Source organism: Taurulus bubalis (assembly GCF_910589615.1).
Source record: "Taurulus bubalis genome assembly, chromosome: 9".
NCBI classification, from domain to species: Eukaryota; Metazoa; Chordata; class Actinopteri; order Perciformes; family Cottidae; genus Taurulus; species Taurulus bubalis.
Window position 1 is genome coordinate 26,339,963 of NC_136597.1, and position 22,649 is coordinate 26,362,611.

General features: G+C 46.6%; 2 protein-coding genes across 2 annotated transcripts in view; one reads left to right on the forward strand and one right to left on the reverse strand.

The window, feature by feature from the left end:
• The window catches only part of LOC306741342 (BET1-like protein), a 3,693-nt gene extending 832 nt beyond the window's left edge, over window positions 1-2,861 (reverse strand). The window contains exons 1-4 of the mRNA XM_079223621.1: window positions 2,842-2,861; window positions 1,224-1,309; window positions 816-872; window positions 1-519 (exon numbers count right to left, since the gene is read on the reverse strand). The exon at window positions 1-519 is cut by the window's left edge and continues 832 nt beyond it. Coding sequence (XP_079079747.1) covers window positions 352-519; window positions 816-872; window positions 1,224-1,309; window positions 2,842-2,860 — 330 coding nt within the window. The 5' untranslated portion in view covers window position 2,861 and the 3' untranslated portion in view covers window positions 1-351. The remainder of the gene's footprint in view (window positions 520-815; window positions 873-1,223; window positions 1,310-2,841) is intronic.
• Window positions 2,862-6,939: 4,078 nt separating this feature from the next.
• On the forward strand, window positions 6,940-22,542 carry LOC306741335 (plasma membrane calcium-transporting ATPase 1-like; the record flags this gene model as incomplete). Its single annotated transcript, XM_079223614.1, has 19 exons — window positions 6,940-7,126; window positions 9,579-9,776; window positions 10,104-10,361; window positions 10,897-11,022; window positions 11,637-11,783; window positions 13,606-13,746; window positions 14,234-14,448; window positions 14,809-15,051; window positions 15,723-15,964; window positions 16,040-16,277; window positions 16,518-16,697; window positions 17,346-17,433; window positions 18,505-18,611; window positions 18,912-19,103; window positions 20,324-20,537; window positions 20,716-20,927; window positions 21,037-21,144; window positions 21,871-22,059; window positions 22,210-22,542. The coding sequence occupies 19 exons, from the start codon at window positions 6,940-6,942 to the stop codon at window positions 22,540-22,542; spliced, it is 3,618 nt and encodes a 1,205-aa protein (XP_079079740.1).
• Between the last annotated feature and the right edge of the window lie 107 nt (window positions 22,543-22,649).

Sequence of the window (22,649 nt, forward strand, 5' to 3'; positions counted from 1 at the left end):
CATTTAATTGTTTTTGGTTCTTCTCCCACCCGAGATGCGTTCAGGCTCCACCTCCTCTTTGCCCGTATAAGGACATCCTGGCTGCGGCAGACGGGAGCAAAAGTTGTGCAGGCGTGTTTTTTGTTTTTTTAATAAACTCCAGCATCTTTGGTACGACAACTGTTCAACAAAATGTTTTCTGTCTACTTCCTGTTCGTTCTACTTCCTGTTCGTTCTCTCACTCGGCGCAGAATGAAGCGTCTTCTCCCGCGCAGAACGACCCCAGAGATGAGACACGACGTCCGAGTCTCCCAGCTCCACATGGGCAGCAGCTCCGGGTTGCTTTTATCTGTATTGATCGTGTGATCCCCGTCAGCTCTGAATCCTGGAGACCATGTAGTAGAGCAGGAAGAAGACCAGGACCAGGCCCACGGAGACGTAGCAGAGGATGCGGCGGTTGTCTCTGCCGGATCGCACCATGGTGGAGAAGCGCTTCACGCTGCCGCTCAGCAGGCCCGTCGCACTCAGGAAGTTGGAGTCCTGACGAGGAAAGGAGAAGAGGAAGTAAAGATTGTGAAGTTGGCCTATATTTGAGACAAACACTCTGGTCTAGGAACACCCAAAGGTCACCCCGTCTGTAGGGCGGGCATACCAACTACAACTACATCTCCCATGAGCCTTTAGGAAAGTGTACCGGTGGCACAGAAGCATGGGATATGTTGCTGAAGGAGCAAATCAGAAGCCCGCTGTTTCCAGGGTGAATTGTTGTAATATTAGACAAGTAATATTTATAAATGAATCAGTAAAATATTGCTTTCCAGGCCAGATGTACTCACCATATTGTCCAGATACTCGTTCTGATCGTCAGCCTCTCTGTCGATGTCGTACGCCAGCTGTCGGATTCAGAGACAAGACAGATTATTGTGCGGTTAAACAAAACGCAGAGTCCTAAACCTGTTTTCCCCGTGCCGTCCTGAAAGTGCCGTCCTGATTGCATGTGAATGACAGACTGAATATAAGGAAGTGGACGTAGTCGTCTGTTTAACTCTAAATGACCATCATTTACTAAATGAACATCATGTTGTATTGAAGAGGACTTTAGAGATTGAGACATAAACTCATGTTTACTGAGGGAATAAATGTGCCTTCACTCTAGGCAAAAAGGGAGGAGATGGCAGGTGTTGAGTGTAGCTGTGTGGATGATGCACCAGTGAAATGGTGAGCGTTTCTTGGTGGTGACTCACCGACTTCAGTCTGGAGACTTTGGCGGCCAGGTTCTCAGCCAGGCGTTTGTTCTCAGTGTCCAGCATGTCGTCCACAGAATCGCGACCTGAAAACACACAAACACAGCGGATCAGAAACGTACCGGTGGATGTGGCAGACACTGTGTTTCTGTGTAAAGTCCTCAGCAGGTTCTTTTGCATTCATAATATTAATATACAAATATGGAAGTGATAACACATTGAGTTCCCTAAACTTATTTTTGGGAAATAATAATGAAATGGACACAAATCACTGAACATGTGATAAATACGATACAATATACTTCAATGTCCCCTTAGAGAAACATTGTTTGGGGTTCAGTTTCACTGCAACAGCCAAGTAAACATACAATAAAGTCTAATAAAGTGTGATAAATGATAAATGTATGGTCAAAAATAAAAATGTTTTCAGCAAAAAATAAATATACAATTGAGTTTTAATGAACTCCACATAACTGTAACTGCTCTTTCATCTCCTGCTTCTGTCTTTATTATTCAAATACATCCGTAGTAATAATGAGTTTAAAAAGCCTTTTGGGTTCCTGACGTTTCGATCTTACGTTCTTACGTGATGACGTGTTTGTTGCCCTGGGGACCACGAGGTCAATTTACAGGAAACCGTTACATTTTGAAATTACGAGCGCCAGACCAACTTAACTGACGACACAAGTACGTAGTAACGGTAAGTAAAAAAACCTAACTTTTACACTATTTATTTTAATATTTCAGTATTTTATCATTTAATAAAGTATTAATTGTCGTTTAAGGGAACTGAAGTCAGGCCATTCTACAGCGCCACCTGGAGTCAATGACCTCGGGGTGCTGTCGTGAGCGGACGTTAATTTATTAATTATCTTTGCCAAGTTTCATACTCACAAGTGTACATTTACAAGCCAAATCCCTATTTTGTGTGTTTTTTGCAAAGAATTTGAAATATATACATAAACTCTGAAAGGCTGTTCTAAAAAAAGAAGAAGAGAGAACTGTAACGGCGTACGTTGCCAGTAATATACGTTTGTAATTACACAATTATGCTTTGTCTTTCTTAGTATTAGTTTAGTGAGACACGTTTACTCTCAACTGACGGTACTGATGGCGGCTGTTATTGAACGTTAGTGTCAGTTAGCGGCCGAATCAACGTAACGTTTCTCTCACTGAAAGATTTCCAACGGTCTTAATTAACTGGCGGCCCTTCCGGCTGCTGTCAGTTCAACCCGTTTCTCACTGGCGCGCGCCACCGCGGACTAGCTCGTGACACGACGGCAGTTTTTTTAACGTTACGGTACACACATAACGTAAAGTAGTTGCTGAGTCGGGTCCGCTCCCGTTAAAAGTATGTTTCCCGCCGCAGAGATAACGTTCACAGGTTGGGGGTCTGGTTTGACTCACCCGGACCACCGTACCACCGTGTCCGGTTCGAAGGACCAGAAGAAGTGTGAACCGAACACGGTATTCTTGTTAGAAAGCAACGTCTCTAAACTGTTTTTTTCCCGCGCCCACTGCCACACAGAAAGCAAGCACAATAATTCACTTCTTCCTCGGATGGCATATATGTGCATAACTAAAAGCGAGTACGTGTCAGACACAACAAAAAGAATACCTGCGTTCCAGTCCGCCATGTTGACAAGTGACGTCACGATCAGCTGTGTACAAGTTCTGAGAGGACCACTCCTCTCCATCGGCTCTCATCACTTCTTTGTTGGTGTTTTTAATAGCTTTATCGCCACCTGCTGAACGGGAGCAGATATGCAGGAAAATAAGCAAAACCACAAAACTAAATTATCACTGTTATTGGCGTTGCTCTTAAGTGATTAACTAGAAGAGTAGATGCTTTCTTTGGTGTCTTTCCTAGCACATTCCCCAATATAATATTGTGTTTTCCATCAATTGCTTCCAATACTATTTCCCTTCTTTCTTTGTCATACCTGTTGCATTATCTGTTACATGTTTGAGTTTTCCGGTTTATTGCAGTGTGTGCATAGTCCAGCAGAGTGATTCTCAGAAGGGTAACATCTCTTTTCATCCATATTCCTACAATGCCTTCATGTTTTTGAATACTGTAAAGAGCTCTTCCTGTGCCACTTAAGTCCCTGTTTAAATAGAAGTGCAACACCTGGCAACAGCCAGGTGTTGCACTTCTAGACTCCTTTTATGATAGTTTGAGTTAGTACTTGTACGTCAATTTACTGTCATTGTAAGGATTGTTTAGCCAAAACGTGTAGCGTATCATTTCCTTTCCAAAGGATTGAGTGATCCAATCCCCTAGAATGTAGTTTGAGTAGCACTTGATGAATCTCATACATAATATCCGGTCTGCACGACAACCTTTCAGACCAAATTATTAAAATTGCATTTCTTAATCCAAACAAACATGGTAGCTTTTTTACTTTCTTACTTATCCTTTTCCTTCCTGATTTGTATTTCCCAAGAAGCAAATAAACACATTATTGTGCATGAAACATTTTAAATAATTAAGATTATCATTGAAGAATATTGGCCTAACAAATGATAAGATGTTTTAATTTGGTGCATGACATACAAATTGAGCAAAAAGGTTGGTGTGTGTTTTTTGAAAAGAAAGTCTTGGTTTTGTTGTCTCAGTCGTGTAATAACAGTATCATGCAGTAAATGTAAGTTTTCCTCTAACAGGAGAGAGGAGTTATAGGCCCTGTCTACACGTATATAGATATTTTGTGAAACAAATATGTGTGTACATGTGGACAGGGCCTTTAGGTAGTTGACTGTGTGTGTGTGACCGTGTAGCATACACACACATACACTGTACAGACAGATACATTGATCCCAGGTCAGCTAGCCCCGTGTTGAGTGAACCAATTCACACAGAATACATTTATCAAGCAGGTTTCTCCCACAGACTTTAATCTTCCTTATGAGATTAATTTATTTGCACTATATATAACAGTCTCTGTCTTAATCACCTTTAGATCTGAGTTGTCAAGTGCGTACGAGAATAAACTTATACATTAATACACTTTGTTATCAGCTTTGTGGCTGCAAGAATCATCTCTCTACTCGACTGGTGAACATGGGAAATGCACAACTTTTATAGAGTGAGTTTTAGAGTGGGGGTCAAAGGTCACACTAGCTCAGTGTTAAAACACTATGATGCAAATGTGAAACAGTGATATCACCCTGTGTGTGTATGTGTGTGTCTGTGTGTGTGTGTTCAGTTAATCCGCCTGTGTCTCTATGTGCTGTAATCCACGTGTGTGTGTGTGTGTGTGTGTGTGTGTGTGACCTGACGTCAACCGGCATCAGTGCTGCTCAGATGGTGAGGGGAAGGGAAAAGTATGCATGAGTTTTTATGAGTTTTTATGTGTGTGTCTGTAAGAAATGAAACAACGGGAGTAAACGGCTTCAAATGCAGTCTGAGCACTGGGGACAGGATCGATATCACAGTGAGAGGGTTGCTAGGTTGTTGGTTGCTGGTTGCTGGTTGCTTCCCCAGTTGTACCTCGTCTCTGTTTAGATCATGTTTTCCTTTCAGCAGGCGGAGCTCAAGCCGCAGCAGGTTTAGTACAGTGTGAGTAGACCTGGTCTGTGACTCTGTGTGGACCTGGTCTGTGACTCTGTGTGGACCTGGTCTGTGACTCTGGACCTGTTGTGTGGTGTCGGCAGAAGGAGCTACAGCAGTCTCTCTCTCTCTCTCTCTCTGTCTCTCTCAGTCTAATTAGATTAAGGGAGGCTTTCCTCAGATAATCATTGAGCTCCTGTTTCTTTCTCCGATGGAGCGCTGCTCGTGGCTGTGAGCTTCCTGAAGGTCAAACTGCATTTCTGAGAAAAGCGGCGTGTTCTTGTGGAGTCGGTCTCGGTCTTGGAGGTCTGCAGACTGCCGGCTGAGGAGCTGTGCTGGGTTATGGGCTGTTTCCTGAGCTGTGAGTGTGACGCTGCTCAGAGTAATCGGACCGCCACTAATACCTGCTGCTGCTAACAGGAGGTGATGGGGGAAGTTTCTGTAAGTAAAGCCTTTTCTCTCCTCAGTGCTGCAGTAATGAAGTGACACTATGTTTCATGGCGGCTAACGGGCTCTGGCTGTTGCTTCTGTCAAAAAGCCTGCATGTGTTTTCTTAGCGGAGAGCCGGCTGCTCGGTCTTTCCATCAGTTTGTGTCGTGTTCTGCTGTGTGCAGCTGTGATGACGAGTTCTACGATGACTACAATATCCTTTTGCAAAGTGAAGCTGTACACTGTTGTGAACTGACTCTGTGTTTGGACCGTCGGGTGAAATCTCTGATGAGGCGCTGGTTATGTCCAGTAAGTAAAGCTCCGTCCACCAGTATGACGAGATCCCACTTGAGTTCAGCCCATTAGCCTCCCATTAGCCTCCAAACAGCTCTTTCCTTCCCTCCCCTTCAGCCTCAAACTGGCTGCTCTTGCTCAGATTAAGCCTCGGCTGACTGATTGACACAGATTACAGTTGAAGGCACAGAGGTCACAACCTGTGAGGAACACACACGTAAAGGCTGTCGGTCCACACATGATCCCGTGTGTTCAGTCCATCAACCATTACAATGTCCTGAATATGAGCTTCTGAACTGGGGAGCCGCTCACACAGCTGATTACTGATGATGGAACGAGCCTGATGTCAGATAGCCGAGTGCTTCAGGAGAAGTGACTTTGATCAGGAGGTTCAACACTGAACACACTTTTAAATGTTTAAATCTGTTTGTCCTCCTGCTGCCAGAGAGCGCTGTTGAGCGCTGTTGAGCGCTCTTGATTCACTACAGCTGCTGCTGCCATCGAGCAAGGCACTGTGCCAGGAAGGGCCGTGTCTGGATATGAAATAGATTTGTGTTTGACACGTTCTCTCCGTCATTCCCAGCATTTAAGGAAGAAATCAAGGTTTATCAGTTCAGTTCAACAAAAACTCATTCAGCCAAATTCTTTTAGAATCATATTGCCAAACAGAGCAAAACGGGGCCGCTATCTGCATTTCGTTGTTGTATAATGACAATAAAATAAACTTGATATCTGAATTTTACGTTTTGTCAGCTTCCCATTGCGTAACTGATGTGATGACGGTGGAGCGCTGGTCATGAAATGATATAAGTGTTGTAATGAGGTCTATCATATTGGCCTTAGCCAGGACTTTATAAACACAGGGAGGTTAAAGTTGGATTGACTGTTTTATTATGTCATTGTGTTATGTTGTATATTCTGTACACATGACATCTAAAGCACTTCTGCCCTTCTCAGTTACGCTTCCGGAGGTTTCTGCCCGTTTCTTTTGGGGGAGTTGTTATCTGATGTTCAAGGACAAATGATGGCGTATGTTTAGATTGTTAAGGCCACTGAGGCACATGTGGGATATTGGGCTATACAAGTAAAATGTCATTGAATTAAATACCTCTTACTTCATTGACATCATAGAGAAAGTCTCTGTCTGTATCTGAATCTGATCTAAATATGTTGAGTCATCAGAATCAGTCTTCTAAAAGCCCTCATGTGTAATCTGCATGTAACCATGAACCCCTGAAACGATGCCAAATTTATGACCTCATTGACCTTCGTGTTGAGAGGCAGCCATCGTTCCCCTGGAGGTTCTTACTTTGTTGTTGTTTGTTCTCCCAGAGAGCTCTAACATGACCCCGTCCTTCTCTCTCTCCAGTCACAGAGTCCCTGTAAGGCCAGCTCTGCACCTGACCACTGAGTGTGTTTTTTGGGAGGCCATCAACCAGGATGGCCAACAACTCTCTTCTGGGGTCCAAGCATGGCGAGGCCAACCACGATGCCGAGTTTGGCTGCACGCCGCAGGAGCTGCGTACTCTCATGGAACTGAGAGGAGCCGACTCGGTGAACACGATTAAGGACAGTTACGGAGACGTGAACGGGCTGTGTGCCAGACTGAGAACATCACCTGTCGAAGGTAAACATGTGGAGAAACTCTGCCTCTCGTGCATCTCAGCTCCAGAAATGTGAACGCAAAGCTCCACTCAAGTTCAACCGCTCTGAATGCGTTTGTTTGTTACTCTGGTGTGTAATGATGTTGAAGGGCCTTCACCGATGACTCACAGGCCCCTCCCCCTGGCTGCACATATTATATATGATTATATTCAGTCTGGCTCCAGGGACTGTCTCTGCTGTGATGGTCAAAGTCAACTGGGTCCTTCAGCCCCGTTGATCCTGCTGCGCTCCCTCTTCAGCTTCAGGACAGTGTGAGACAAACGCTGTGAATACTGCTTTTAAATGAGGGAAAAAGTCCGCTTAGTGTTCATTTGGGGTCCTTTCATACTATAACAATTCGGAAAAAAAAATTTTGCTCCAGAAAACGTCTATTCTCTGCAATCCAAGAGACAATTCCAGCAAAGACCTTCTTTGTACGCCTCATTGGAGCGCAGCCTCCGCTGTGTGATCCCTCCTCCGGGCAAGATCCCACACTAATGGGCAAAAACTCATTCCCTTGTTGTCGACATGCTGCTCACGCGAGTTGTTGTGCCGAGGGCGGACGCGATCATGGAACTTTAGTCGAGGATTCATCGTCATGCAAATAATTACGATTAACGATTAAATTGTCTCTTCCTGTCAATTGATGCCACATCGGGTGTCTGTTGTGTTTGGCTTTGCTTCTCGACCGGAACCCTTGGCTGATTGAAATGATGCGATCGTTGGCAAAACAGTGTCAAGGAATCTCTGAATAATTTGCTGAAACAAAGAGACAAACTAAAACCTAAACCGTACGTTTACCGCTGCCAGACCTGAGCTCAGGCCGACACTTTATGTCCCTCGCTGATGAAAAAGCACCTGAATCACTTTCTATCTGCTGCCACATTTCTACCATTGACTTTAAATCCCCTCGCTTGTTGAGTCCAACAACTCATGCAAAGCGCCTGGTTGCACTGGAACAGAAGTGGCGTAATAAACTGAGGTAGTTCATTATCTCGCTGCAACACTAATTAATGCGATGTAGTCGGTGATGCTCGTTGCTTTTCCTCACGATGTGACCTCTGCTGAGTCCTGGAGGCTGGGAGCATGTTCTCATGCAGCCGATGACCGGAGGAGTTTCAGGCTTTCTCTTCGTGCTAAACTTAGATCCCGTAGCCCGACCGCCGGTTCAGACGGCACACGGAGAACAACATTGTGGCGTTTGGATGCTTTTAGCAAGGAGTCGATCAATTCTATAAGAGTCCATCCGCTTAAAATGATCCAAACTTTGTTGTTTTGGCGAGGACAAATGCCCCGTGCCTCGACTCTATGCTGAATACAGACGGTGGACTCGGTGTCTCCACGTGTCCGACGCTGACCTGGGAACAGCTTGTCTCATGAGTCTGCCCCTTGACATTTCTCTGCTCATCACTAATTCATTCGGTCTGTCCGTCTTGCACACACTCGATAAACGCCTTCAGTGTTTGGGCTCCTGCTGACAGAGAGGGAGGTCAAATGTCAGAAGCAGCTTGAAATCAGTGGAAAAAAATCCATCACACCGTTTTAATTCCCTGTGTCTTTGTGGCGACAGCTGGAGGTCGGATCAATGACCTGACAGGTAACTTTGCAACAGCGTATGCTGTCATTTAGTTTGTAGATATCTTTGTTGCCGCAGTCGTGGAATCATTGTTTCCCTTTTCAGAGGCATTCAAAAGGTGAAGCGGTAGAGTGTCTTTAGCTTGTGCACTGTGACGTATTTCACAGGGAAACGTAATGTTGAGCGGCGCGTAGAGTTACAGGAGGGATTTAAATCAAATCCCTCCCATTTCATTGTGCCGCTAAAAAGTGGGCGGGCTTGAGTTTAGCGTGAGAGGAGCTACAGGGGACTGTTGCTCCTCACTGACTCCTCCCTTCCCTGGTGTTGGTCAGAGGACGAGGGAGAGAGGAAAGGGAAACGAGCCACCCGGTCATATGGAAGCACATGGAGGATCATCGTCGGCTCACAGAGCGACACGGAGAGAGAGAGGAAGAGGAGTTTGGAAATCAAGGGGGAAATATTAAAACAGATAAATGAACAATTAACACAATGACACAGGATTTAAACTGGGAACATGTTTTCTTTATTTCACTGGAACTACAAAAGTCATTACATTTGTCGTTAGAAAAATGTACAGAGTTTGCTACTGTGTATAAAAACCCAAGAGTGTATGTGAGAGATACTCTGATCACAAACCATATGTTTCAATTCTGTCCTGCTGGTGTTAAGATGAGGATTCTTTAAATCTAGTAAAGCAGGAAGAAAGACACTATCTGTGAAGAGCTTAAACTTTAGTTGTGTTACGTTTAGATACAAAACGAAATACTATCTTAATCTCCCAGGTAGAAGCATTACATATCAACTCAGTTTGTTAAACCAGGACATGTCTCTGACGCTGTCTTTGTGTCTCCTGTTGCAGGTTTAGACGGAAACTCTGAGGACTTAGAACGGAGAACACTGTTCTTTGGACAGAACCTAATACCTCCCAAAAAGCCCAAAACGTTTTTGAGGTTGGTTTGGGAAGCCCTGCAGGACCTCACGCTCATCATCCTGCAGGTGGCAGCCCTCATCTCACTCGGCCTTTCTTTCTACAGCCCGCCCGATGTGGAGAGAAGGAGTGAGTTCATAGGTTTTAAACAGTCACCCAGTTTGTTCAAGTGAGAGACCTTTACGTCTTCAGAAACGTATATTTTCTTATTTGTTATTATGAGACCGTGTGAAGGCATAAACAGAAAGGCGTACACACATCCAAATTCAAAAAGGCCTGTAGCTCCTCACAGAAAGCTTATTCACGTAGTCACTGGCTTTCTGGACACAAGCACCTGAAGCCAGACCAGGTGGATCCAGCTGCCGAACTCAAGGCTTTACGGGGACCACTTCCATTTCTCATGTCCAGTCTGTGGTAAAGTAACACATGTTGACCTCCTGCGTTGTCTCCGCTCAGACTGCGGCAAAGCGGCCAGCAGCGCGTGGAAGGACGAGGAGTCGGACACCGGCTGGATCGAAGGCGCTGCCATCCTGCTGTCCGTGGTCTGCGTGGTCCTGGTGACGGCCTTCAACGACTGGAGCAAGGAGAAACAGTTCCGCGGCCTCCAGAGCCGGATTGAGCAGGAACAGAAGTTCACCGTTGTCCGAGGGAATCAAGTTATACAAATATTAGTGTCAGAGATCGTATGTGGAGACATTGCGCATGTCAAATATGGTGAGGGACCAAAAAGCTCTTCTATAGTAGATCTGGTGGCTGAAAGTCATGATTAGAGCTGAACGTCAAACCTCAGTGTCTTTCAGTACTGAAAGTTGACATCAAAGATGGATTTATAAATCTTTTCTTAATTAAAAAAGGGTTTGAAGACAGTTAATGTGATGCAATGAGTGTAATATAGTGAAATGTCTTACGGGTACGACTATTGGAAATCTTCAAATGGGATTTAGTTGGTTGTATTTGGAGAAGCTCTCAGTCGCTGTGTGATTCATTGTCCTTTGAAGAATCAATAATTCCATTTTACAAACTGAACAGCAGTGATTCTTCATTTTCTGGATTATCCACAGAGCCCAGCGTCCGATTTAGAAATGTCAGTCCAGAAAACTGAAAACTGTTTAGGTCTCAACATCACTATTTAAAAGTAATAGTTTGAGTTGTGTCTTGCTCCATCACTGGTCATGTGACGAGGTAATGGTGACAGAACGTGACCTGGTGGGTGTGAGCTGGTGTCACAGTGTCCTTGTGTGCGTTCCAGGCGACCTCATCCCTGCTGACGGAGTCCTCATCCAGAGCAACGACCTGAAGCTGGATGAGAGCCCCATGACCGGAGAGTCGGATCTGGTGAAGAAGAGTGTCGACAGAGACCCCGCGTTGCTGTCAGGTGCTCCACTCTCCTCTCTGTTCACACAAGAAGAAAGACCGTGACCAAAAAAACATCCATGATTATTATTCCAAGTCAACTAAAGTCAATTTTAGTCACAAATCAAATTTTGGAAGTTCTACCTCAGCTCCTATAATAAGTCTACAGCATAATAGGTCTAAAATATAATAAGTCTACAATATGATAAGTCTAAAATATAATAAGTCTACAGTATAATAAGTCTACAATATAAAAGGTCCAAAATATAATAAGTCTACAGTATAACAGGTCTAAAATATAATAAGTCTACAGTATAATAAGTATATAATATAACAATATAATATGTTTACAGCATAACAGGTCTAAAATATAATAGTCTACAATATAATAAGTCTAACATATAATAAGTCTACAGTATAATAAGTCTACAATATAAAAGGTCTAAAATATAATAAGTCTACAGTATAATAAGTATATAATATAACAATATAATATGTTTACAGTATAAAAATATTGTGACCATAACATTAGTTCTGCCTCACATTTCCCTGCTGAAGAGAGTCCCACGTCCCACACTTTGAGAACTACTGCAGGAGGGTAAGGTCTCTCTCTCGCTCTCTCTCTCTCTCTCTCAGGTACCCATGTGATGGAAGGCTCTGGCAAGATGTTGGTCATCGCTGTAGGTGAGAACTCTCAGTCTGGAATTATCTTCAAGCTGCTCGCTGACGGCGATGCTGAGGAAGCAAAGACAAAAGAAGAGGAAGAGAAGGTGGACAAGAAAAGTAAGTTCAGGATGGATGAGGGATTCCTAACAGGACGCTGCTTCCCTTCATCATGTCACCTCAAGCCGGTGAAGCTGGAGTCCATATTCACTTTTCACCAGATCTGTGTCTGAGGTCAACTTCAGAGCAGATACATTTCTGAAAATATAAACCTGTATAACCATGTATAAATACAGAAATAAAGGTCCACTTCGTAGAGTGTCTGTAATGTGTGAGTGAACGAACAGGATAAGTGCATCAGGTGTGTTTCCACTCGTGTTGTGATGTGTGCTGATGTCACAGCTCCGTCTCACAGGCGTGAAGCGTAGGCGCAGAATAACTGTCTCTGGCCTCGGATCAGCGTGTATGATTTTATTCTCCATCCCATAATAGATCTGTTCCATCTCAGTGTGGTACCAAAGTATCAATATTCGGGGAAAGGTCATCTGTTTGTAATATATATGACTATTTGGCCTTTTTAATGTTTTGTTCCATAATGTGGTCGTCTTTTCTACCTGTGAGAGAAAAGCATCAGTTAGAAGAACATGTTGTGTTCTGATGTTTTTCTTTCAAAAGCAAAGAATGGTCAGCAGCACATAAGTTCAGTTCATGTGCCCTCCGTTCCCTGAGGCTGGTTGTGTTGGCTGGACTGCTCACTGTGGACTCTGTCATGGTCATCTTTGCTGTTGCTATGGAGCGTCTGCTGCAGGCGGAGCAACGCGCGCTGCAGACGATTCAACCGATCCATTCAGAGACGTCCACGTTGGTCATGAGTGGTGCTTTCTGATGAGAGGCGGTCAAAGATCCTGCAGGAGATCCGGGCTCTTTGGTGGACCTCGGGTTCTGAAGTCAGTCAGACTTTGGGTTCCCCTGTCGGCGGTTCCTTCTTCGTCCCCGTGGTCCCGCATGGTGCAGTGTGTGTCCTGCCGGTGCAGCAGCAGGCGCTCCTGACTCTGTCGATGGTGATTAGGACCAAGCAGATTATCAGCCTTAAACTCGGCAGATGCTTTCTTCTCCTGCCTCCCTGTCCACTAATAACCTCATTACTGAGCTGGGATCAGCATGCTCACACACACACACACACACACACCTGTATAAACCCCAACTCTCTTGTCACAGAGCTACAGTGTCAGTTGACTCTGTGTTGTTACCACAGTGATCCAGAGGGAACAGAGGTGCATTCTGGGTGGTTAGTTAGTTGACTAGTTGGTGAGATATGAAGGTAACAATACAGTACAATAAACACATTGTAGCCCCGCCCTCCACTGCGCTACCAACTTAGTTGTTGACATGTCTGACCATGTGTAACGGACAAGTGTGACCCACACACTGACATCATCATCCTCATCCTCAGGTCCTGCTGGGTGACGGTTCTGTGGGCTGCTGTTGTTGTGTAGTCTGTTGTTTACCTCATTTGCAGAGAGCCAAGCCTTTTTACCTCTCATTGCTCCTGTTTTGAAGGCACATTGGATCCTATATTGCAATCAACACTTCCTCCGTGTTTATCTGTTTTGATAATTTCAGTAATTATGAGATCCTGATCTGTGAATGTCTTTCTAACTTTTTTTTGCATTTGCAATGCACTTCACTCACTTATTCATTCCAGTCGGTTCTACGTTTTAAGCTATTTTTTAGTAGCTGTTAGGTTTCTGTTAATAAAAGCCAACTCTTCCTGCAAATGTTTCATATAAAAACTTTCCAGTGGCTCAAATGTAACATCTCTCCCTTTCCTGGAAAGCTTGTAATACTGAAACATCTGCAGGACGTTTTGATTTAATTGACTGCGCTGACTGAAGAAGCAATTGAAGTATCATCGTTTTGCTGACTTTGCGTTCTTCTACAGAAGAAGACGAGGATGGCATAACCGAGGTGCACCCATTCTGTGAGGGCGAAGAACCAGAGAAGAAGAAGAAAACACTAAAGAGGGAGAAGTCGGTCCTCCAGGGGAAGCTGAACAAAATGGCTGTGCAGATCGGCAAAGCAGGTACAAATAGAGAAGTTCATGATGGAAACTAGTGTTTAAAATATAGACCTGGAAATGCAGCTTTGCAACACTGATACTGACTTGAGGCATTGGTGTTGTAACTGTGTATCTCCTTCCAATGGGCGACTGTACAGAGGCAAAAATATGATTCGGGATCACTGGGAGCTATTCTATGGTCCATATTCTATCGCCCATATTCTATCGGCTATATTCTATGGCCCATGCTCAATGCGCGCGCCGCAAACACACACACACGGTGCAGACGGAAAAGAGCCAAACTGAAAGTGCCACACACATTTTGCACCTGCAGCAGTAACAACATAGTGTCTACGTTCCCCGGTGAGGAGATGTCCTTGAAGGCTTCATCACTAACTCTCAGTCCTCCGCTTTTCACTGCTCCTCCCTGCACACAACATGTGTTGTGCTCCTGATCAGGTCCCTGAACTAAACTTACGATTCCTCTGTCCCTCTCTGCCGACGTCGCCAGGTCTGTTCATGTCATTGATGACCGTCATCATCCTCATCACTCGCTTCGTGATTGACACCTTCTGGATTCAGGGGATCTCCTTGACCACAGAGTGTGTTTCCATCTACGTGCAGTTCCTGGTCAAGTTCTTCATCATCGGTGTGACGGTGCTGGTGGTGGCCGTGCCTGAAGGTCTCCCTCTGGCCGTCACCATCTCCCTGGCCTATTCAGTCAAGGTCTGCCGCTGAACATATGGAGCCTGGACCTGACCTTCAGTCACATTATGTTCCTTTTTCATAGTTTCCAGATGGTTCTGTAAAAACATTAGGTGAATTAGTTGTGTGTCTCATGTAAATTCTAATGTAATTCTATTATTCTTTTTAGCACTCTGTGTAGTTGGTATGGGTGTACAGTTTTCACAGAAATGGTTATTCCCCCCTTTGTTGGAGCAGTGACCCCTGAGACGAGTACCATTGGGCCCATTTGACCCACTCCCGACAATCCTGGATCAAACACTGTTCATTCTGTAAATGTTTTTTGGTAAATTCAGGACAAAGCCCTCAGGCTCGAGTAACGCCACTCCCCTCTTTTGCCAGAAAATGATGAAGGACAACAACCTGGTCCGCCACCTGGACGCCTGTGAGACAATGGGCAACGCCACGGCCATCTGCTCCGACAAGACGGGGACGCTCACGATGAACCGCATGACGGTGGTGCAGGCCCACATCTCGGGGGTCTTCTACAAAAACCTGCCGCAGCCGGGCCAGATCCCTGCCACGGCCCTGGACCTGCTCATCCACGGCATCGGGGTCAACTGCGCCTACACCACCAAGATTATGGTGAGCTCTAAAAATAGCCGTCCATCCAGGACGCTGTGAGTTAAGCGTTTGGCTGAGAGAGCAGGTTGGTCTGGAGAGCAGCTCAGGACTCATCTGATCACTGCACAGGTCAGAGCACATACATACATGATAGCAACAGGTTCAGCAGGACAGAGTCTCCTTTCTGTCACGCTACAGCTGAGACTCTCACCAGCAATTATATCCTTCCTTTAATTAGTCTGGATTATTTCTGGATTCATTGATTGTATTTATAAACTAGGGTTTGGGACCCCGTGATCCCTCAGGAGTAGTCTACTAAATCTCACGGGTCATTAGATGATTAGCAAATGAGACAAATTACAGACATCTTTTCTTTTTTTCTTGTGCTATGCGGCAGAGTTTTACCTCCTTGGGCCTCTTAAAGCTTTTCAAATGACACAATGTGTGAAAATAACATCCATCTTTGGTTAAACGGCTCATAGACAACCGGTGACGAGGTGCATTGTCTTATTAGAAAGGGTTCATTTAGTGTGCTTGACTTAGAACCAGCCAACAGAAAACGCACAGTGACAGTGTATCCCAGCAGTTAGTGATCTGTGGGGAAGTCTATTGAAGATGCACCGTGTGAAGAAGCTGATTTGTCATGAAAACATACACTTGTGCTTTTATATGACATCCTCTACTCCCTGCAGCCTCCGGAGAAGGAGGGCGGGCTGGCTCGCCAGGTGGGAAACAAGACTGAATGTGCCTTACTGGGATTATCCCTCCACCTGCAACGAGATTACCAGACCATCCGCAACGAGTTCCCAGAAGAGAAACTGTTCAAGGTCTACACCTTCAACTCAACGAGGAAGTCCATGAGCACCGTGCTAAAGAACCACGATGGCAGCTACCGAATATACAGCAAGGGCGCCTCCGAGATCCTGCTCAAGAAGTAGGTTTACTGCTCCCCTCACACAGCCCCGTGCCCGGTTACATGGCGATCACGGGACTCTTTCCCCGCTTCTAGGTGCTGTAAAATCCTGTCGCCCACTGGCCTTGCCAAACCCTTCAAGCCTCGGGACCGGGACAACATGATCATGAAGGTGATTGAGCCGATGGCGTCGGAGGGCCTTAGGACCATCTGCCTCGCCTACAAAGACTTCAACGCCGCCGACGGAGAGCCTGACTGGGAAGACGAGACCCACATACTCAGCGGCCTCACCTGCATCGCTGTGGTTGGCATTGAGGACCCCGTGCGACCTGAGGTACATCAGCACCGTCTTTACAAAGCACATCCAGCGTGAGCCACGACTCACTTCTTATGTTAAGACTCTTTATTGTTTGATCTAAAAGTACTTCATGAGGCTTTCACACCAGAACAATCATGGCCTGTAGTTTATTTACAGGTCTCAGAGGTAGGAACTCAGTCTGACTCCTTTCTCTGGAGGTGGAGGTCACGTAGAGACATTCTGTTGAATATCTTTTTCTACTGTGGTTCTCTTCAGGTACCAGAAGCCATCAGAAGGTGCCAGCGGGCCGGGATCACTGTCCGCATGGTGACTGGAGACAACATTAACACTGCCCGAGCCATCGCCATCAAATGTGGCATCCTGCAACCTGGAGAAGACTTCCTTTGTGTGGAAGGCAAAGAGTTCAACAAACGGATCCGCGACGAGCTTGGACAGGTCAGACTTTAATGTTTTTTTTGACTTGCCTGAATTGTTTTATTGATAAATAGTTATCAAATAACGACAAAAAACTATGTTGAACATGTTAACTCTCCCACCTCGTCTAACGCGACCCAACTGAACTCAAGTTGCCATAATTGAAATGGTCGCTTTTTTTTACACATCACCATTTTCTCCCAAGTACCCGATCGGTAGTGCGCAGCTCTCAACAGAGATGAGAAGGAAGTAGCGAAGAAGTGAGTGTACTTAAATATGTTTTTACCGCATGCCAAGTTGAGCAAGTGAGTTGCTAGATCTACTAGCCTTTGGCAAGCAGCCAATCCTTATCTTAAAGGGCCCTGCAAACTCAGACTGGACCAAGAGACAACAGTGGCTGTTTTAAACAATCTTATATTAATCAAGCACTCTTGATCCAAGAGGGATTCATTCAGACTGTGTCATTTGAATAGTTTCAGGTGAAAAGGTGACGCTGAGAGAAATATATGTTTTTGAGGCAGATCATTGTCATTTTCTTTTTTCTTGCCATGGAAATGTTCTTCTCAGCTGAATCTCTTATGACCCCCGTGTATGAGCAACCACCAGCAAGCACATGCTGCAGTTACATTCATTCACTAACACTTCATCTCTCTCTCTCTCTCTCTCCAGATACAACAGGAGCGTATCGATAAGATTTGGCCAAATCTGAGAGTCCTCGCCAGATCATCTCCAACGGACAAACACACTCTGGTCAAAGGTGAGACACGCCTGAAGCAAGTCAAGAGGGCGAAGCAGGCAGTGGGACAGACGTCGGGGTTAGACAGACGGGACGGGACTCGGTCCACTGGGGGGTGTTGATGTGCGGTCTGCGGTATGAGTGTTGATGGGTGGGCCTCCGGTATGAGTGTTGATGTGCGGTCTCCGGTATGGGTGTTGTTGGGTGGGCCTCCAGTATGGGTGTTCTTGGGTGGGCCTCCGGTATGAGTGTTGATGGGTGGGCCTCCGGTATGGGTGTTGTTGGGTGGGCCTCCAGTATGGGTGTTCTTGGGTGGGCCTCCGGTATGAGTGTTGATGGGTGGGCCTCCGGTATGGGTGTTGTTGGGTGGGCCTCCAGTATGAGTGTTGATGGGTGGGTCTCCGGTATGGGTGTTGTTGGGTGGGCCTCCAGTATGGGTGTTCTTGGGTGGGCCTCCGGTATGAGTGTTGATGGGTGGGCCTCCAGTATGGGTGTTGTTGGGTGGGCCTCCAGTATGGGTGTTGATGGGTGGGCCTCCAGTATGAGTGTTGTTGGGTGGGCCTCCGGTATGAGTGTTGATGGGTGGGCCTCCAGTATGGGTGTTGTTGGGTGGGCCTCCAGTATGAGTGTTGTTGGGTGGGCCTCCAGTATGGGTGTTGTTGGGTGGGCCTCCGGTATGAGTGTTGATGGGTGGGCCTCCAGTATGGGTGTTGATGGGTGGGCCTCCAGTATGAGTGTTGTTGGGTGGGCCTCCAGTATGGGTGTTGTTGGGTGGGCCTCCGGTATGGGTGTTGATGGGTGGGCATCCGGTGTTGGTGTTGGTGGGGTGGGACTGCTTGGACCTCCCAACATCAACAAAAACTAAAGTGACCCGCCCGACCGGTCTCCTGCTAGGGCTTCTGGTTGCGTATACCTGCCTCTTATGCAAACACACACCCTATGAACCCAATCTAATTGTAATCTATACTCCGGACTCTTATCACTTCATTACTTTACATAATTAGACACAAAATCAGAGGAGGAAGTCAAGAGACTTCTTCGTCTTCATCCATACGTGTGCGTCAGCTGTGTGTTTCTCTGTCATCATCTCAGGTATCATCGACAGCACTGTGCTGGAAAAGAGGCAGGTTGTCGCAGTAACTGGAGACGGAACAAACGACGGCCCCGCCCTCAAGAAAGCAGACGTTGGCTTCGCCATGGTAACCATTGTTGCACAAACTGCCTCCGGCTCACATTGTAGCATTAATATGATTTATAAAACCATAAATAAAGTAATAAATGATCAAATAAATTCCATTTCCATGGAACTTGTTCATATGAGCTGATCAAAAAGACGTATTCATATTTAATAAAATATTCAGACATCAGATTGATATTAATTTGCAATGTTTTCAAGTTTAAAGAAAATAAACAAAACAAATGTCCAGATGGACGTTGAACTGCCTGTCCTCTGTTGTGGCCAGGTTTAGGTAAGCTAACCTACGTGCCGTGTTCTGCAGGGTATCGCAGGGACGGACGTAGCGAAGGAGGCGTCTGACATCATCCTGACGGACGACAACTTCAGCAGCATCGTGAAGGCCGTGATGTGGGGCAGGAACGTCTACGACAGCATCTCCAAGTTCCTGCAGTTCCAGCTCACCGTCAATGTGGTCGCCGTCACTGTGGCCTTCACCGGAGCTTGCATCACCCAGGTCAGAGCCTGCACCTCACACAGCTGCTGTTGGCTCAGCGTCTTCAAAGGCAGATTCATGTAAATCAATCAATGACAAAACTATCCAACAAAACTGCGGCACTAAAACATCGCACACACGAGCCATCAGAAGGAACGATATTATTTAATAAAAACAACACTGTGGCGACAGTGTTGGCTCAGCTGCAGAGGGAAATGAAGCTCTAGCGTAAGTTCAGATAGGAAGTACTGATCCCTCACCAGCAGCCCACATTCTATACTGGAGATCACCGTCATAGACTCTATTAACTGTTTTAACCCCCCACCTCCACTAGCTAGCCTCTCTGGCGCTAACCTCTCTGGTGCCAACCTCTCTGGCGGAGAACCAAGCTGGATGACACCATAGCGGGTGAGAGGCGCCGCGGCACGAGTAGCAGCTGCTGCCGCCGGCTGCACGATTTCAGCTCAAGTAAACAACACTGAAAATTCAGCACAAAAATAAAAAAGTGTTGTCAGCGTTAGCTGCAGCAGCTAGCTCCCAGGTAGCGGGACCTGCCCCTGCTTGACACCCGACACAAGCAGCAGCAACAGCTTGTTTATGGTTAAATACAACTGCAGATGTACAAACAGTAACACAAACAGCAGTTCACTCACCACATGCTGTTCACTTAAAGACAAAGTCCTTCCTCCTCTCTTTGTTAAACAATTCAATGACGCGGTTGTACAGTTTATCGGTGCTCTTCAGTTCCAGTACCAGCTCCTTTTAGGCCGGAAAATGTCCGCTCGACAGTGGCAGTCAATATTAGGATCGTCCCGCCAAACATGCCCATAACCCTCCATGCAAAAGGCGTCATCAGTGAATCCACCAGCAAGTCCGTTTCTCCTCCTCCTTCAGCCATTGAGTGTTTAAAAAAAACTAACAATGTCTTCTTAACGTCTCTGAATAATACTGAGTTCTGCTAGCAGCTAGCTAGCTTTCCGTTAACGTCCATTCTCCGTGTACTTTAATCTGCATAGACTAGCTAGAAGGCGCTCTGCTTCCATAGAGACATAGAGGTGAAATCTGATTGGATGAAACTGACGTATAACATATAAAACATGTCAGACAGCGTCTAAAAGTCAAACAGTGTCGACCAAAACACTCATTTTGAGTCTAAAGCTCTGACGTAATGATCAAATCCAGTGTTTCTAAATGGATGTGACGCGTTGGCGCTGACAGTAGGTCTGTGTGTGTGTTCCCAGGACTCTCCTCTCAAAGCTGTGCAGATGCTGTGGGTCAACCTCATCATGGACACCCTCGCTTCATTGGCTCTCGCCACCGAGCCGCCAACCGAGGCGCTGCTGCTCAGGAGCCCGTACGGTCGCCAAAAGCCGCTCATCTCCCGCACAATGATGAAGAACATCCTGGGACACGCCGTCTACCAGCTGACCGTCATCTTCACCCTGCTCTTCTGCGGTCAGTGAACGCACCACAGCTTCGTGGTCGGAAACACACTCACTTGAAAACCGCCTAATTTGGATTTACTAATTCATCATTATTTCCTTATTAATGTTTAAATGAATGACATTTTGAGGCGAAAACATGGACGGATTGATGTCTACACCTGCTCAGTCTGTGACCCTCCCTTTCACAGGTGAGACGCTATTGGATATCGACAGCGGCAGGTACGCCCCCCTCCACGCTCCGCCCTCTGAGCACTACACCATCGTGTTCAACACGTTCGTCCAGATGCAGATCTTCAACGAGATCAACGCCCGCAAGATTCACGGCGAGAGGAACGTGTTTGACGGCATCCTCAAAAACCCCGTCTTCTGCTCCATCCTCGGGGGAACCTTCATCATACAGGTAGCTCTGAGGGGCGAGGAGCATCGTCATCACCCGTCAGGTCACCCAGTGAGGGGATTCCCTGTATGATGGCGTCTCTCTCTCTCCCTCTCTCTCTCTCGTCCTGTAGATCGTCATCGTGGAGTTAGGTGGTAAACCGTTCAGCTGCGTTCCGCTGAACCTGGAGCACTGGCTGTGGTGCATCTTCCTGGGCTTCGGCAGCCTCCTGTGGGGACAGGTGAGACATTGTTTTGATAGTAGACAGGTAATGATGGGAGATGGGGATGACGAGCGACAAAGGTTTTTAAAAGTATTCAAGAATCCTTGGGTGGTCGTTCGGAGAAAATTCCAAAATCCAATGCGTTATAATAAAAAGATGACAAACAGCAAAATACAGTACTCGATCGAGGACTTCCGGTTCGCCGCCAATGCACAGTCTGCTCCAGTTACCAAACAGGAAGTCCCGCACAAAGATTTGCGCCGTGTTAAATACTCTTCGGTCGCTGGGCTTACGGCCTCCATTGGTTAGGTCTCTCCCCATTCAACACCTTCGCCCAATCTCTGTGTCCCTGTTGGTCCTACGTTGTCAGCGGCTGAGATTTTCTTCTTCGCTGATTACAAAAAAGGTAGATTCAGCCACATAACAGTCTGCGCAACCAAAGTCCTTCAACTTCCTGTGTCTCAAACGCAGCACTTTGACAGTGATTAAAAAACAACAACTGAAAAGTGGAAGTGATGAGAGTCAGTTTACATTAACAGTGAATTAAAACTCTGACTAAAATAGGCTCACATTTACTGAAAGGAGAAATAATGACCTGCTTCTCTCTGCAGCTGATTGTCGTCTTGAGCCAATAGAAACTCTCCAAACCTTCAGGTGGTAAGATGTTCAGGCCACAGAGCAATTGAGGGACAGGAAGTGGTGCTCTGGTGTGTGACTGGTGTCATGTCTGTGTCTGCCTCTCAGCTGGTGTCCAGCATCCCCACCCGCTGGCTGAAGTTCCTGAGGGCGGCGGGTCACGGCAGGCAGCAGGAGGAGATCCCCGAGGAGGAGCTGAAGGAGATGAAGGACGAAAACGAGATCGACCACGGCGAGATAGAGCTGAACAGGAGCCAAGTAGTCTGGTGCCGCAGCTTCATCCGCGTCTCGACGCAGGTAAGGATTCACATTTACAATAAAAAATTCCAACGCTTCAGACTCTCTGTGTCAGTCCTGGTTGTAATCTGAGCGGATGTCTCCGCTCCGCCGGAGACGGCGTTCATTTAGTCTACTGAGCAAACTGTCTGTTTCTCCGTCACCTCTCAGATCCGAGTGGTGAACGCCTTCAGAGACGGCGTGTCTCCCTACGAAGGCCGGGCGACGCCCAAGCCCCACAGCTCCATCCACAGCTTCATGAGGCAGCCCGAGTTCCGCGTCGAGGACTCGGTGGCTCAGATCCCCCTCATCGACGAGGCCGACTGCGAGGACGACGCTCCCACCAAGCGGAACTCCGTCGTCCTCCCGCAGCCGTCCCCGTCCAATCAGAGGAACAGCACCATGGACCACATGGTCCCGCTGCCCGGCCTGATCCCCACCGACTCAGAGCGGCTGCCGCCTTGTCCGGGGAGCCCCCTGCACAGCCTGGAGACCTCGCTCTGAAGCCTCAGACCACTTCCTGTTCCGGCGGTCCGCGGGTGTGTTTGTTACGGCGAGAGTTCCGGTTCTTCGTTTAAAAAATGGACTCGTCTGATTGGTTCCCGTCAGGA